This window comes from Hemitrygon akajei, chromosome 26, assembly GCF_048418815.1.
Source record: "Hemitrygon akajei chromosome 26, sHemAka1.3, whole genome shotgun sequence".
Taxonomy (NCBI): domain Eukaryota; kingdom Metazoa; phylum Chordata; class Chondrichthyes; order Myliobatiformes; family Dasyatidae; genus Hemitrygon; species Hemitrygon akajei.
The window spans coordinates 39,717,639-39,734,101 of NC_133149.1; the positions used below are offsets into that span (position 1 = coordinate 39,717,639).

Here is a 16,463-nt window from a genome sequence, read left to right on the forward strand (position 1 = left end):
TCTCTGACTTCTCATCTTTTTTGTTCCAGTCCTGATGAAGAGACTCAGCCCAAAACGTCGCCTATTTATTAATTTCTATAGATACTGCCTGGCTTGCTGAATTCCTCCAGCATTTTGTGTGTGTTGCTTGGGTTTCCAGTGTCTGCAGATTTTCTCTTGTTTGTGCAAAAGTATAAGCCGTGATGGCTAAAGGGATGGAGAAGAGGGAATGGAGTCGAATTTACAGAATCCAAAACAAACTTAATAGACTGAATAGTATCCTGTGTTGATTACGCACATAGCGAACTTAATCTGTGTTTTTAATGATGTTGGTTTGAGAGGGGAATATTGGTTAAACCTAGTGGCCTTAACAAACCCACTGTAGGGGGTCCATGTCTCTGTACTCCCGTTTGCACAAATCACTTCAGGTGAAGTTTCTTTCTTTCACAATAAGATGCAGATTAAAGTCTGAAGATTAGCTTTATTTGTCACATGTACACTGAAACATCAAAACGTCCAGTGAAACGCATCGCTTGCACCAGTGACCGACACGCTCTGAATGTGCTGGTGGACGCCTGCAAGTGTCGCTGTGCTTCCAGCGCCAGCTTAGCATGCCCACAATTTAATAATCCTCACCTCTACACCTTTGGAATGTGGGAGGAAGCCCACGTGTTTAAGGGGAGAATGTACCAACTTCCAACAGAATTGAACCCTGGACTTACAGCTGGTGCTGTAAAATGTTACGCTAACTGCCATGATACCATGCCACCCTCACCAATCACAGATAATGTGGTGTTGGCAATCCCATACCATGTTAAGATTTTTATATAGAGTTACGTAGGATGAGGAGTCAGCCAATCAGTCTGATTATAAGCCACCTCCCACCTACTACCTATCAACATATCTTTCTGTTCCTAATACATAATTGGGAGCAGAATTGGATCATTTGTCTCCTGAAGTTTGTTATAGTTTCAACATGGCTAAATTTCCAATTTCATTTACTGCTCTGTCCCTCTTCCCATCTTACAAAAGCCCACCTGGTGTACAGCCTGTATGGAAGAGCATCAGGCTGGGTTCGCTGGCTGCTCTAGGGATGCAGCTATCTGCTTGCTGCATGGGAACTCCGTTCACGGCCACACTTCCAACTTGCAAACTGCTTGGGTCATGAACAGTTCTTAGGATCAGCTTACATAAATTCTATTGTTTTTTTTATTTTCCTGTAAATGCCTGCAGGAAAATGAATCTCAGGGTAGTATATGGTGACATAAATGTACTTTGGCAATAAGTTTACTTTGACTTTGGCTTTGATAGGAATGAAACCTTGTTGTAACCTGGGGAGGACCCTATACCTCTGTAGCTGAAAACAATCAGTCACACTCTTGAATGTTCTCATCTACTGAGCAACTACAACCCTCAGGGGTGGAGAATTGAAAAGATTTGCAATTCTCTGAATGAAGTAATTTCTCCCTTTCTATCCCAAATGGCCAAAACTTTACACATTGGCATCTGCTCGAGTTCTGGATTTGAGACAGAATAAACAGCTTCTTAAAATCTACTCTGTTAAACCATGAAGAAATTTATGTATTACAGTGAGATCACCCCTCGTACATCTGAATTCCATATAATATATGTCTGTTGTGCTTGTCAGAGTAATTTAATATTGATTATATAAATAGCGTGGCCTCTCTGTGCATGGATATTATGGATAACTATACTCTAGTTACTGCTGAATCCATCTTCTGTGAGAGAATGTGTTGGAATTATCAAGTTCCAAGCTTGACTATTCCAATGCATTCTTGCAGATGTTCTTCAGCTCTTTGTGTATTTGAACTCATTCTAAACTCTGCTGTCTTTGTCCTATCTCAAGTGCGCTCACTTGAGTTGAGTATGATGTTCTCCTAAGGGGTTGTGTTTTGCTGGGTCCTCACAGGCTGATCCAAGATGTACATATTCTGGTGCAGTGTTGGCATGAGGAAACGGTGTCTGTGGTTAGTGCTGGGGTCTTTTGGTTGTTCACTCTCTCCCTCTGCAGCAGCCACTTCTTCTCTGTGGTACAGCAGAGGTTGTTACTCCCAATAAGTCCTATTCACTCATCAGTCTCACTGAGCTGCATTGAATTCTGGTGAGGGTTAAAATTCCCTTCCTTGTTTCAAGCCCCGTCTCTGGACTCACCCTGCCCACCTCTTTAATATCCTCCAGCCCTAAAAGGTAGTTGTGCTCCTCCAATTCCCGTCTCATTCACATCCTTGGATTTGCTTGCTTCACTGTTGGCGGATGCACTTCCAACCGCCAGGCTGCTGAATTTTGGAATTTCCTTTCAAACCTCCCAAGACATTCCTTGCAGTTTATTTTTCTGACCAAGTCATTGGTCATTCATTCTAATATTGCCTTATAAGGGATGGTACCAAATCTGTTTGTTCAGGTTTCTGTGAAGCGCCTTGGAATGTTTTGCCACGTGAAGTTCTATATACAGTAAATGTAAGTTATTGTTCATGTTTGTCTTCATCTTTTTTGACACTATAGGAAGTCAGTAATCATTGTATTTAATCCTCCTGAAATATGACCCAGAATTATCAGTCACAAACAATATTCTCAACCCCTCAATGTATGCCCATTGAAAAGCCTCCTGACATCTTTAATGCCATGGCTGCAATGATGATTGAAATTGTATTTCTCAAAGCCAATTGAGTCTTTTGAAGATGTATATAGCAGATCAGATAAGATGGAACCAGTGGATTTGATCAGGTGTCATTCAAAGATTGTCATGGGCTTGCATTTATATATTGACTCAAATAGGGATTGGTTAAAGGGCAGAAAACAGTAGGAATATATGCATCACTTTCATGTTGGCTTTCAACTATTTTTAATCCATATTAATACTTTGTGTTGAAATATTAATGCAGAAAGCTAGATGAGAAAATGAGCTGTGTGGGGGAATAGTTACTGTAAATGAGTGGGTAAGAAAGTAGATTTTGGAGTATGATGTGGAAAATGTAAGATAACCCATTTGCAGTTAGAATAACACATCAAAGTGTTTATTGAATAGTAAGAAGCCAGTTGATTGTGACACAGTAGGAAGTCTACCAATTATGAAGGCAAACGACATTTTTAGGGGAGTTGAGATAACTTTGCTGCATGTATATGGGATTTTGATGATACTGTGTGCACAACTTAGGGCTTCACTGTTAGGGAAAAGATATAAATGCCTTTGTGTCCATGCAAAAGAGAAAGTTAGTCCTGTTTGCCATCATTTGGGTCATAACCTTGTAAATCTTTCCAATCCATGTACCTGTCCAAGTGTCTTTAAGAGTGCTGTAATTCATGGGCATTCTGTACCCCAAAACAGAATGGATATTGAGTTGTTGAATATACTCAAGTTTGTGATCAATATATTTTTGGGCATTAAAGGCCTCAAGGGATACGTGGATTAGTGGACAAGGCACAAGATAGTGAAATAAGCTCAAGGGGCTGTGCATTCCTGCTTCTACAACTTACGTTTAGGTGTAATATTTTTGTGTGAATGACGTATTTCTGAACTCCAATTCTTTATCTCTCAGGAGCGTCAGAGACTTGAAACCATCCTGAACTTGTGTGCCGAATACACGAAAACTGACTCACCCACCAGCCCTGATATGGGAAAGGTGGACCAGGCCAGCGAGCAATTGCAACTTGAAGAGCAGAGACTGTTCCCCAGCTCAGTGGAGCCTGCCCCGACTACAGCCAGCAGAGGAACCTCCATGGACAGATGCACTGGAGGTAAAGTCTACAGTGAGCCCAGCCCAGCACAGCCATTGGAGCCGAGCATGCAGAAACCGCGAGACGGTCTGGAGAGATCAGATGAGGAGAACCTTAAGGAAGAGTGCAGCAGCACAGAGAGCACACACCACGAGGTAGGTTTGGCACAAGCCAGTTTTTTGCTCCTTAAAAAAAGATGTGCCAAGAAATTCCTCCCTAATCCACACTAGTAAACATAATAATTACAGAGTCTCAGAAAGTGTTCAGTGTGGGAAAACGGTATTCAACAGACAAGTACATACTGCCCCATTTTGTCCTAAACCTTACTATCTCACTGGAAACCTACACTTTCTTTCCTTATCTACATCCTTTTTAAGTATCTCAGACAAATCTGCATCGATCACGACCCCAGCGGGGTTTGCCAGATTTAACCACTCACTGCACACAGAAAGTTTTCTTCAAATTTATTGTGTTTCTTTTGCCTATCACCTTCATTCAACATCTCCTGTTTCTTGACTTTTCCAGTGGGCATTGTTTCAATCTGGACTTTATGATTTTAAATACCCTTTTACGCCTGATATTCCAAGATGATTAATCCATGTTTCCCACATCTATCAACACAACTAAAGTCCTTCTAAAGTCCCTTGAATATTTCAGTAATCTCCTCTGCACACTTTCTAATGCCTTTACATCTTCCCTAGTGGCTCCAGAATTGGCCATAATGCTACAGTTGTAGCAGAAGTAGGGCTTTATGCAAGCTTATCTTGACATCGAGCATTATATTAGCAATCTATCTGCAAGATTTGATTCTATTGACTTCAGTACAGCTGAATTTAGATTTGAGGGAGAATGCATAGTCATTGTTGTATAGGGCATTTAGCACTGCTAACTCAGGCAATGAGTTTTCACAGGAACAATATTTTTTCTTTACAGGGGATTGTGGGAGAAGCTAATTTCCACACCTGCAACATTTATTAATCACTTATAAACGTTAGGTTTTCCAAACCTAAGACATTTATAAAGTGATTAAGATTTGAGTAAACCACCATTAAAACCTCTCCCACTTTCTATCTGTTGCATTGCGCAACAGGTACAATATACAGTAAATGCAGAGCAAATCTCCCGCTCTGTTCACATCTTAGTCAAATATTGTGGATCTAGACTGGGGGAAAGGTCAGCAAGAATACCTGAATGGTGTATTTATGCATGGGGTGTGGTGGTGTGTTTGCACATGTATGTGCTTTGAGGACCATACGAAAACTGGAGAGTTGTATATCCTGTGGATATAAACGTTACAGGCTCGTATGAGATAATGGAAGCTGGGCTGACTTGTTTAAAGACCATCATTACCCACTATATTGTATTCCTGGCAATATGCAGAAGCGTCAGGATCATTAATGATGTATAGAAGGCATTCTTGTACGCCAAGGTGCAAAAGGAGTCTGGTTATTCAAAGAATATGAGGAGAGGGTGGCAGATCATATCTGGGTAGCCTCCAGACTGACAATATGAACATTGATTTCTCTAATTTCCAGTAATTTCTTCCCCCTCCCCTTCCCTCTTTTTCCATTCCCATTCTGGCTCCCCTCTTCTTTTCTCCTTACCTGCCCAATACCTGTCTCCTGTGCCCCTCCTCTTCCATTGTTCACTGTCCTCACATATCAGATTTCTTCTTCTTCAGCCCTTTATCTCTTTTACCAATCACCTCCCAGCTTGTTAGTTTATCCGCCCTCCCCCACACATCCACCTTCCCCCTCATCTGGTCTCACCTATCGGCTGCCAGCTTGTACTCCTCCCCCTCCCCCACTTTTTTATTCTGGCTTCTTCCGCCGTCCATTCCAGTCCTGAAGAAGGGTCTTGGCCTGAACTATTGACCACTTATTCCTCTCCACAGACGCTGCCTGACTTGCTGAGTTCCTCCAGCATTTTATGTGTGTTGTGTTGTTCGCTCTCATGCAGATGGAGTTAGAAAAAGGGTTCACTGCCATGAATAGTTATATAATTAGGCCTTTCCAGCCACGCAGCCCAGCAGTCCCTGGTTTAGAGCTTATCCTTATCACGAGACAATTTGCAATGACCAATTAACTAACCTTTCAGCCAGTAGATCTTTGGACAGTTGGAGGAAAGCGGTGCACCTGGAGGAAACCCACACAGTCACAGAGAGAACAGACAACTCCTTACAGGCAGTGGTGGGAATTGAACCAGAGTTGCTGCTACCGTAAAGCGCTTTGTTAACCACTAGGCTACTGTGCCACCCTAACTAGAGTAATTAAATAGTAACTGTTTACTGTGGCAGAAATTTGGTCAACAGAAAATGCAAATTTAAAGAGTTTAAGGGGAAAAAATGACCAAGTCTTTTGTTAATATCTGGGAAGAATTAAAAAGAAAATTGGATAACTACTTGAAGTGAAATATTTACAGGAGTATGGGAAAAGAACACTATTGACAGTGGTAAAACTGCTGGCAGAGGCATGAATGCATTGAATTACCTCCTGTGTTATATCAGGCAAACCACTGGATCCTTTGATTTCTCTATTTTTGTCTTCTTTTTTCATTCTTTAATATGTTTTAATTTTAAGCAGCATGAAGATTCAGCGGGTGGTCAGTCAGCTCAGCAGGTGGCGTACCTGGAGGAGGAGAGGGTGAGAGTTCTCACCAACGTGGATGAACTGAAGCAAAGAATCAAGGAGTTGGATCAACAACTTGAGGAGTCCACACGCGAGGTAGAAATTTGCTCTAGCTATGGGTTTACCTTTAATTTGCAAACTGTCAACTACATTTTTAGAAAATTGATTCTCATTGGGCTGCTAACTTCAATTGGATTTGTTCCCAGACGTTTAACGGGCGGCATGGTAGTGTAGTGGTCAGCGTAACACTATTACAGTGCCAGCAACTCAGGTTCTATTTCCATCGCTGTCTGTAAGGAGTTTGTATGTTCTCCCCGTGACCAGCAGCAGCGAGCGAGGGATTGGGAGATAGCGTTGAACACTCGCTCGCCTTGTGCATTTTCCTTGATGTTTCAATCTTCCTTGCTGCTTTAATCAGCAAGAACTTCCACTCTTTATCCTGATTCTTATCTTCTTTACAACAGCAACTGCATTTGAAGCCTGGAATGTTGTGTCATGCTTTACACACTCAGTGCTCACTTTATTAGGTACTTCCTGTGCCTTCCTGTCAGCTTGAACCAATCTGGCCTCTCTCAATAATAAAGGCACTTTTGCCCACGAACTGCTGCTCAATTGATGACTTTTGGTTCTTGCACCATTCCCTCTCAACTCCAAAGGCTGCTGTGTGTGAAAATCCCAGAAGATCAGCAGTTTCTGAGATACTCAAACCACCCGATCTGGCACCAACAATCATTCCAAGGTCAAAGCCACTTAGATCACATTTCTTCCCCATTCTGATGTTTGGTCTGAACAACAAGTGAACCTCTTGACCATGTCTGCATGCTTTTATGCATTGATTTGCTGCTACATGATTGGCTGATTAGATATTTGCATTAACGAGCAGTTGGGCAGGTGTACCTAATAAAGTGGCCACTGAGTGTAAGTGCAGGGCATTTTTTACTTTGAAACATACACTTTGCAAATGTTCCATTTTGTAACTTCTGCAATGTTGTCTACAGGCGGAGATGGAGCGAGCTCTGCTTCAGGGGGAGCGAGAGTCTGAAGTTGCCCAGATCCATCAGGAGCAGGAGATCATCAGCCAGTTGGAGGAGAAGCTTTCTGAGCTAGAGCACAACATACAGAGAGAAAAAGACAAGGTACTGTCAGTCCCACCTCTGTATTCTTCTAATCTTTAAATGTTTCTTTCTTCAAAAGGACGAGCAGTCGTGGTCTATTTAGTGTGAGCTGGCTGCTTTCTCTTTATACTGCATGCACCTGGTGAACTGTTAGGAAGATGTCACACAGGATTGGACCATAATTGCATTATGTTTGGTCACCACAGCCTTGCTATTCTGTTCAGAGAAGTGACACTATTTCCTTTGGTTACTTTCCTTACAACTCTATGGGTTATGGCATAGTTTATAATTGGGGCCTGGTGGCTATATTCTTAGCCAACCCCCAGCCACACCAGTCTCCTAACATGCTTGGGCAGGGGTTGAAGTGTGATGGGTGTAGGCTTTTAATTGCAGATAAGTTCTTAACAACAATTCTTTGGTAAGATTAAAATTGGAATTCTCTTTATATCTGGGCATGGGACCTTTTCAAGTAGAAAAAGCTCTTACTAGTCCTGATGAAGAGTCTCGGCCTGAAACTTAGACTATTTCCCTCCATAGAGGTTGCCTGACCTGCTGAGTTCCTCCAGCATTCTGTGTGTGTTACTCTGGATTTTCAGCATCTGCAGAATCTCTTGTCTTTAATGTCGATGTTATGCCATATTTGATTTGAGATTCATTAGTTCCTGTGAATAATTTCAGCAATAGCTTCCCTGTAAAAGAGAGGATGCTAATAAACCCACAAGATCGACAGATAACAAGGCCAAGGACAGAAACAATGAGGCCAGTTGTTAAATGAAGTTCTTGGGGAGATCATTGGCCAAACCATCGCAGAGTTTAAGGGAAGAGGGAATGTCTAAGGATTAGTTCACAATGATCACTGCTAGAAAATACATGAATACCACTGCAAGGATTGAATCAGATGCCACTGTAGCAGGCCAGTGGTTAGGTAATATGCCAGCATTTACCCTCTGGGTTAAGTGAATTTGCGAATGATTCTGTAGCAGTGAGGCCTAGTCCTTACTTATTGCTGTTGAAGAATGGGTAAATACCCTGGCCTAAAACAGTTCGTCAGCTTGAATATTTCTGTTGACCTCCCACTATCTACCGACACAGGTTCCTGGTTTTATCTTTTTTATTTATTTCGAGATACAGTGTGGAACAGGCTTTTCCGGCCCAACGAGCCGTGCTGCCTGGCAACCCAAATGTTTAACCCTCGCCTAATCACAAGACAAGTTACAATGACCAATTAGTCTACTAACCAGTACATCTTTGAACTGTGCGATGAAACTGGAGCACCCAGAGAAAACCCACATGGTCACTTGGAGAACATACAAACTCCTTATAGATGGTGCCAGAACTGAACTCCAAACTCCGGTGCCTCGAGGTGTAACAGCGTCATGCTAATGGCTGCGCTACCACGGCACCCTATTATATCACTAGCTATGCTGAATAAGTCAAATGACTGAAACTCTTCAGCAAAAGGCTTAAATAAATTAGCTGTGTATAGCTGATATGACACATGGAAGGTTTTTGAATTTACTTCATGAATACGCAATGAATAAAGGCCTCAAAGTAGCTTGAAATAAATTTGGTTAAAATAAGCCAAAGAAACTCCATTTACTGTTGGCAATAAAACTCCATCAGTTGGTAAAATGCTCTCTGGTTGTCTCTTGTTTAAGCAAACTACACAGGGTTCCAAAATAGATAGAGTGAGAGCGTTTGGATGCACTGACTCTCCGTCCATATCACACAAAGCATCCAAACGCACTAATTTTTTCCCATCAGTTCCTCTCATATTCCATCCCTAACGTTAGGAAAGTGATCATTTGCAGTGGCCAACGAAACTCTTTGGGATGTGGCTTGAAACTGAAGCAGAGGAACCAGACAATGGGAAACTTTTAAAAATCAAAGGAATATTTAATTCATCCAGCTTCACAAACATCAATGTTTAAAATGGACTAGCTTAAAGGCAATGGCTTCTCTGAAAGGTGCAATGAAAATTGGTTGCAAGGATTGCCTGTCCTGTCATTTTATTTAAGACTGACCACAATAATCAAAAATATGCTTAATTGTTGTAAATATATAAATTGCTGCAATGGAAATCTAAATCTGCGATAAATTTTAAACCACTTGCATTGAGCTCTGAACCAAAAACTTTAAATATTTCATCAAAAACTGTAAAGCAGAAGAACAGTTGAATTAAAGAAAACACTGACATCCCAAAGTTTTCAACGTGGGTTAAAACATAGCAGTATTGTAGGTTTTAATTTAAAAATAGAGTACAGCACTAGTGACTTCCACAATGCTGATGTTAGAAACGGAATAGCTTTCATGACAGGGTAGTATAAGAATACAATAGGTTTCTGCCATCCCGACAGAAGAAATTATTCCCCAGATAGGTCCTGATAGTTCCTGCTCTCATTTTAAGAATCTTTGCCCTTGTTCTGGACCCTTCACAAAGAAAACAATTTCTTTTCAATCTGCTGCAGGGAGACATTCTAACAGTGGGATATTCCAAAACTAATGCTATAAATGCTGGAGGTTTATTCATACTTTAATAATCTCACAAGAAGCTTCTTCATGTAGATTGCTGAGAATATGGAAATGCCTGCCAATGGGTGCAGTGCAGGTAATTAGCTAAGCAGATATGCTAATGGATATGCAGTAAGAAGTATATAGAAATGGAGAGAAAAACAATCCAAAACATTCTACAATCTACTCTGTCACAGAACCAGAATAAAAGTTTGACAAGCATCAAATGGACAACTCGTTTCTAGTTGTTATAATATCAATATGGTAAGATATGCTTGAATTAATTGAGAATTGATTGCTTCCTTCAAGATAATGTTTGTGTATGAAATGATTGTTCACCTAGTCTACAGTGATGGATGATTTGTGGTGGGTTAGTCTCTTTCTCTCTGTCTCTCTTTCTCTTCCCCTTTCTACCTTCACCCCTCTTTTTACATCCAGGCTTTTACGTGTTGTGAAGCCTTGTGTTTCTAATATCCTGTAAAACAAATTGATTCCTAAGATTTTCTCCAAAAGATGACTAGATTTTGTGTTGTCCCATCTTAAAATAACTAGCCATCTTATCTGTAGTTCCTCAGTTTGAATTCACCCATATTTTCATTTCCATAGAAGTGATTAAAAGGCATGACAGGTTCAAAACAGTTTGAAAAGAAACAATTTGGGGAAAAGCTTTCTAGAAACCTGGGTGCTGAGGATTGTGATAGATGAAGGGCACAAGGATGGTTGTCTTTTCTCATAATGGGTGTTTTCTTGTCCCAGATCTGTGGGTTCACGAAATGATTTTCAGCCTCTGTGTAAAATTGTGTTTCTTGGGAGAGAGTTAGTATAATCATGCAGCACATTTTTGCAATGAAAGCCAAGCATTTATGGAATTGCAGGGAGATTTGTACAGATTAGCTGTAGTATAAATCAAAATAGTTACTGGGTTCCTGACGGAGATTTATAAAAGATGAAGATGTGGGAAGTGGATTGAAGGTGGTTGTGGCATTTCATTTGAGCTAGAGAGAGATTTCTTCTGTTCAACTTGTGATGTCCTTTCTTTAGGAGAGATGGATACGAGAGCATAAAGTAAGCTTTACCCTATATGCATACAGTGGCCACTTTTTTTTAAGTACACCTGCTTGTTAATGCATATATCTAATTAGCCAATCATGTGGCAGCATAAAATCATATCTACATGGTCAAAAGGTTCAGCTGTTGTTCAGACCAAACGTCAGAATAGGGAAGAAATGTGATATAAGTGACTTTGACCATGGAATGATTGTTGGTTTCAGATGGGGTGGTTTGAGTGTCTCAGATACTGTTGATCTCCTGGGATTTTCACACACAATAGTCTCTAGGGTTTACAGAGAATGGTGTGAAAAACAAACACCATCTCGTGAGCGGCAGTTCTGTGAGTGAAACGCCTTGTTAATGAGAGAGGTCAGAGGAGAATGGCCAGACTGACTCAAGCTGACAGGAAGGTGATAGTAACTCAAATAACAATGTGTTACAACAGTGGTGTGCAGAAGAGCATCTCTGAACACACAACACATCGAAGCTTGAATTGGACGGGCTAGAGCAGCACGGGCATTTTTATGTATGTATTTATTTATTTGTTTAGTGATACAGCATGGAGTAGGTCCTTCTGGCCCTTTGAGCCCCAGCAACCCCCAACAACCCAATTAACCATAACCTAATCATGAGACAATTTACATTGGCCAGTTAACCTACCCAGTACATCTTTGGACTGTGAGAGGAAGCTGGAGCCTCCATGGGAAACCCACACGTTCCATGAGGAGGACATACAGACTCTTTACAGATGGTACCGGGATTGAACTCTGACCTCCAGAACGCCCCAATCTGTAATAGCGTCACGCTAACTGCTGAGCGTGGTGCCCGTACGCTCAGTGGCCACTTCATTAGGTATAGGAGATATCTGATAAAGTAGCCACTGTGTGTATAATTTATATTTTATTTGCTTTGATAAAATATAGAGGGACCTTTTTACATTGTGACCTGTCCATGCAGTGCCTGCCCTGGGACTCTATGAGGGATCGTGGAGGGAGCTCCATTCTTCCTCTGACCAATGCTTGAAATACCAAGGGAGTGTTTGATAAGACTGTGTACAGGGAGATTTAGATCGTAACTGAAATTACTGTACTTGCTCCAAGAATGTTGACATTTTATCAGCAAAAAAACTTAAACTGTGGCTTCCCTGTGAGGGTGAACAGACTGGGCTTTTTTTATGCTGAAGTTATTCCATTCCAGGCCCAACATACACTTTTATTTCAGGAATACCATAATTTTGTTCCAAACCAGCAATTTTCGGAACAAGGAACATTAACTCTGACGATAATCCTTCACTATCAGCAGAGAGCCACTGCTATTGGAAAGCCTGATCTGTGCTCCAAAGGTTTTCTCTGACACTGTAATCTCTGGTGTTATACTTGGCAGAAGATGTTATTTGCCTCATATGGGTTTTCATACTCTGATTTCATCGCTGCAAAGTAATATTGATCTGTCAAGTCCTAAATGTCAGCTCAGATGCAGAGATTGGCTGTTAACAGGCTAGGAGGATGCTGTCTTGGTCAGTTGACATGCTGAGTCACAGTGCTGAGCTGATGCATGTAGAAAAGTCACTGACATGATGTTCTGATGGGATCGATCCTAGGTGGAGTAGTCCATAATGTCAGAAATTTCAGCATACCATGGTGGGACAGGCCTTTAGATCCTACCAATACCTTGTATATTAGGTGGTGTTGATGCAGAGTCAAATCACACTATACCAATTGATCGTAATATGATCATTTTGTAGTAATGACACAAAAATTCAAATACTGACAGCCATTCCTGAGCTGTGCAATGTTTTTTGGTGAGTGTTCAGATTGTTATGGAGACCTTTTTCAACCCCCTCATTCCAAATGAGTCTGATTTTGGAAACAGACTGCTCTTTAATCAGTTCAGGATTCTTAACCATTTCAGGCCATTTGAAGCCACAGGGTCCAGATTACATCAGAAACACCTGATACATAATTTCAGTGAGCTATTGTGATAACTATTACATTACAGGTTTGTGAGTTCTAACCAAGGTATGGATTCAGAGTTCCAATAAACAAGGATTCCAAGCTTTAACCTCCCCAAAATGGTCTCAAACTTCAGTGAGCAATGCAGAGAGAGCCCAAGTTCAAGCTAGCCAGAAGTTGATATTAAAGGCTTACTACACAAGGGTTTTGTGACAGATTTTACTCCTGCTTAAATAATGTCTCTAATTTACTGTGGACTAACTATTTCTCGATGTGTAACTGACCACGCCTGTTTTTGCTGTACTCTTCTGCATGCGTTGTCTGCTGCACGGTGTCCTAGATTAGAGAAAATAGAGGTGACACACAGTAACTGCAACCTTGCTTCCTCTGCACCCTCTCCCATCCTTCTCTTCAGAAGCAACATTACCGATATGACTGCATGTTCATCCACACCTAACAGTGCACAAATGTGCGTGCCCATGAGCTAACCACCTCGTGAGGCACCTCATTTCTCAGCTTATACACATAAATTTGTCCGTAACGTTTATGTATTAAGTTAACTGATTGTAATGACATCTTTCTGCTATTATTCCTAATCTGGTGGCATGGCCAGAGGAAGATGGATGAGATTTCATCGTATACAGCTCACAAGGGGAAGAGGCACCCTTCTGTGCCTTGTCAGAGAAATCAATGTCACAAGTTGCTTGCTTTAAATTAATTAACAACAGAAGTGGCCTGAGATTCTTTCCAAAGTGGATGGATTTCTTAAACATTCGTAAAGCTTCTTTCCCAAAACTGGTAGGATGAAGGGGGTCAAACTAATGCCATTTACTTTGTCCCTAATAAATGAAGCACAAAGTCTACCTAGGAGGTGAAGATCAGGGAAACCACATTTCAACAGGGCAACCTAAAGTTCCTTATCACTCCTTTGGCGCTGGGTGAGATTTAAGGTGCTAATGAATAGGAGAGAAGAAGGTATCCATTCTTCCCAACACTGTGAAGAAGAAACACCACAGGGCGATGGTGGCATGATCGTGATCCAATCAATGTGGGTAAAAAGTGTGAATTTAGACATTTCTTGAGCAAATTAGCCAACTTCCTGTATCAGTGACAAGAGCCATTCTCTGACCTCAACCCGTGATAACCATTAAGAAATAAGGTCAAGCCAAACACAGCCAATTCAGTGCCTCTTTGAAATGGCTCCATCAGCGGTGCTTGTAGAGAGGATGTTTTATGCATTCAACTTATTACTGCATGGATGCAGTATGTATGCCTACAAGTACGTCTTACATAGCCCATACTGGTCCAAAGTGGGGTTCTTTATGGATGGCTAAAGTTGGAACAACTGTGTAGTGCAGTAGTTGGGAGAGTCTCATTTTCAAATATTTTAGTGCAAAATGGAATAAGGTCTTGCCAATATTGGTGGGTTTCTGACAACAAAAATAACAGCATCCCTTTAGAGCAGGGATTATCAACCTGGGGTCCACGGATCCCTTGGTTAATGGTATGAGTCCATGGCATAAAAAAGGTTGAGAACCCCTGCTTTACAGTATCACACACAAAATGCTGGAGGAACTCAATATGTCAGACACTATCTATGGAGAGGAATAGACAGTCAATGTTTTGGGCCAAGACCCTTCACCGGAACTCCCATCCATAAATGCTGCATGACTTGCTGAGTTCCTCCAACATTTGATGTCAAGATTTCCATCATCTGCAGAGTCTCTCATGTCCCTTTTAGAATATAGCTTCCAAAGGATTGCCGCAGCTACTGTAAAGTTGGCATATCACAATTTTCAAGTCACCCAGGCTTGCAACAACAACTTCCATTTATGTAACATCTTTCACATTGCATAGAAGTCCAAGATGCTTCACAAGAACCTAATAAAGCAGCTTTAATCTAAGCTACAAGACTACAGCCGAGCCAAGAACAGACCGGTAATGTGGTCACTAAGATACAACACCACACCATATGAGTGAATAAAAAGGGTTTGGTTTTAATGAGAGATAAAGGGAAAGAAGGAAGCAAACAGCTGAAGGCATCAAAGAAAGGGTATAAAGACACAGAATTTGAGATTTGGAGTAATTCCAAGGTGCTGGAGGAGGTTACAGCGATTGGATGAGGGGAAACCATGAAGAATGAAGATAGATGGATGTAATGTTTAGAACTGAGCTGAGTGTGCAAGAGGCTTGAAATTGGAGTATGACATGTCTCTCAATCCTAGTTGTTTTACAGTCCAAAGTCCCCAGCAATGCCAAGATCTCATCTCCATTTTTTGATGCTATAACCCAGATGGAAGCCCAGCCCATGCTACACCCTGAGTGGTGCTCCTTAGTGTTGACTTTAATGGCCCAGAGATACCGTAGCTTGTGTAAATTTGGGATTTGGAATAGGTATTTAACATGCATGTTCTAGATTATTAAGTCGTGTGAGTCAGATTGCCGTGCCAAGATTGGGAGGGAATAGGATGGAATGAATCTTTCAGAAAGCTGGCAGAGGTAAGATCCAAACACCCTTTTTGTGCTGTAAAGCTTCATAATTTTAGAGACAAGTCAACCGAACTAAAATATTTTTTTTTCATAGAGTCATACAGCATTTCCCTCTGCTCTCTTTCCGTGCCTCCTCTTACTGGGACACAATTCAATAGACTTATAGCTGGTTTTCCGGCTTTGAAGATAATCCTTTCCGCCACTTTAGTAAAAGACTGTAAAAAAATTACCACCACCAGTCTACTGTACAGGCTGGTGTCAGGATGGGAGGGAATTTGAATGTTTACAGGCACCAGTGGAAGACTATCTCATTTGTATAAGTGAACTTCTGCCCTTCCATGGGATCTCTTGTGACCTGCCTCATTAAAGTTACAATGAGAATTGTTAGAAATGTCTAGCATATTATTAGGATAATGATGGGTTTGATGTAGGAAAGATGCTTGCGTTGTAAGAATTATATAAGATAATTACCAATTAATCTAATAATGATCTTGCCAAGAACGTGTTGGAAATTGTCACCACATAGAGAGGTTGAAAAGCATTGCACATATATATTAATGGCAGCTGCTTATGGGGATGTGTAGGGGAGGGACACACAGCCAGGGTGATTCAGGTATCAGATTCAGATTTATTTATCACATGTACAGTACATTGAAACAAATCATTTGTGTTAACAACCAACACGCTCAAGGATGTACTGGGGGCAGCCCACAAGTGTCACTACACACTCCAGTGCCACATTGCATGCCCATAGTGATCTCACAGGAAAGAATAATGTAAGAAGAGAGAGGGTGTTTGTGTGGAGCACTAACACCTCGTAGGTGGCTAAGTGTCTACAGTCTGCTACAGATTATACACAGTGAGGGAGAGAATCATAAGAAAGGCCAAGCCTGACCTTGAGATACTAGAAGCTTATGGTGATGTGTAACTGAACAATGATGGGGAACAATTACCTAGTTGATAGCTTCCTAACAGTGGGATCTCATAGCTGGGGTAAGGAACGA

At 41.2% G+C, this 16,463-nt stretch overlaps 1 protein-coding gene across 25 annotated transcripts in view; it reads left to right on the forward strand.

The window, feature by feature from the left end:
• phldb1b (pleckstrin homology-like domain, family B, member 1b) overlaps positions 1 to 16,463 on the forward strand; it is a 395,372-nt gene that overhangs the window by 311,058 nt on the left and 67,851 nt on the right. For 20 of the 25 annotated variants that reach the window (XR_012096380.1, XM_073029929.1, XM_073029941.1 and 17 more), the window contains 3 exons: positions 3,537 to 3,869; positions 6,294 to 6,437; positions 7,340 to 7,477. Coding sequence is in view for 24 of the 25 variants with exons in the window: in XM_073029929.1 (XP_072886030.1) it covers positions 3,537 to 3,869; positions 6,294 to 6,437; positions 7,340 to 7,477 (615 nt within the window). In the remaining variant the exon portion in view is untranslated. The remainder of the gene's footprint in view (positions 1 to 3,536; positions 3,870 to 6,293; positions 6,438 to 7,339; positions 7,478 to 16,463) is intronic. The other 5 variants (XM_073029930.1, XM_073029938.1, XM_073029953.1 and 2 more) reach the window with 1 other exon arrangement.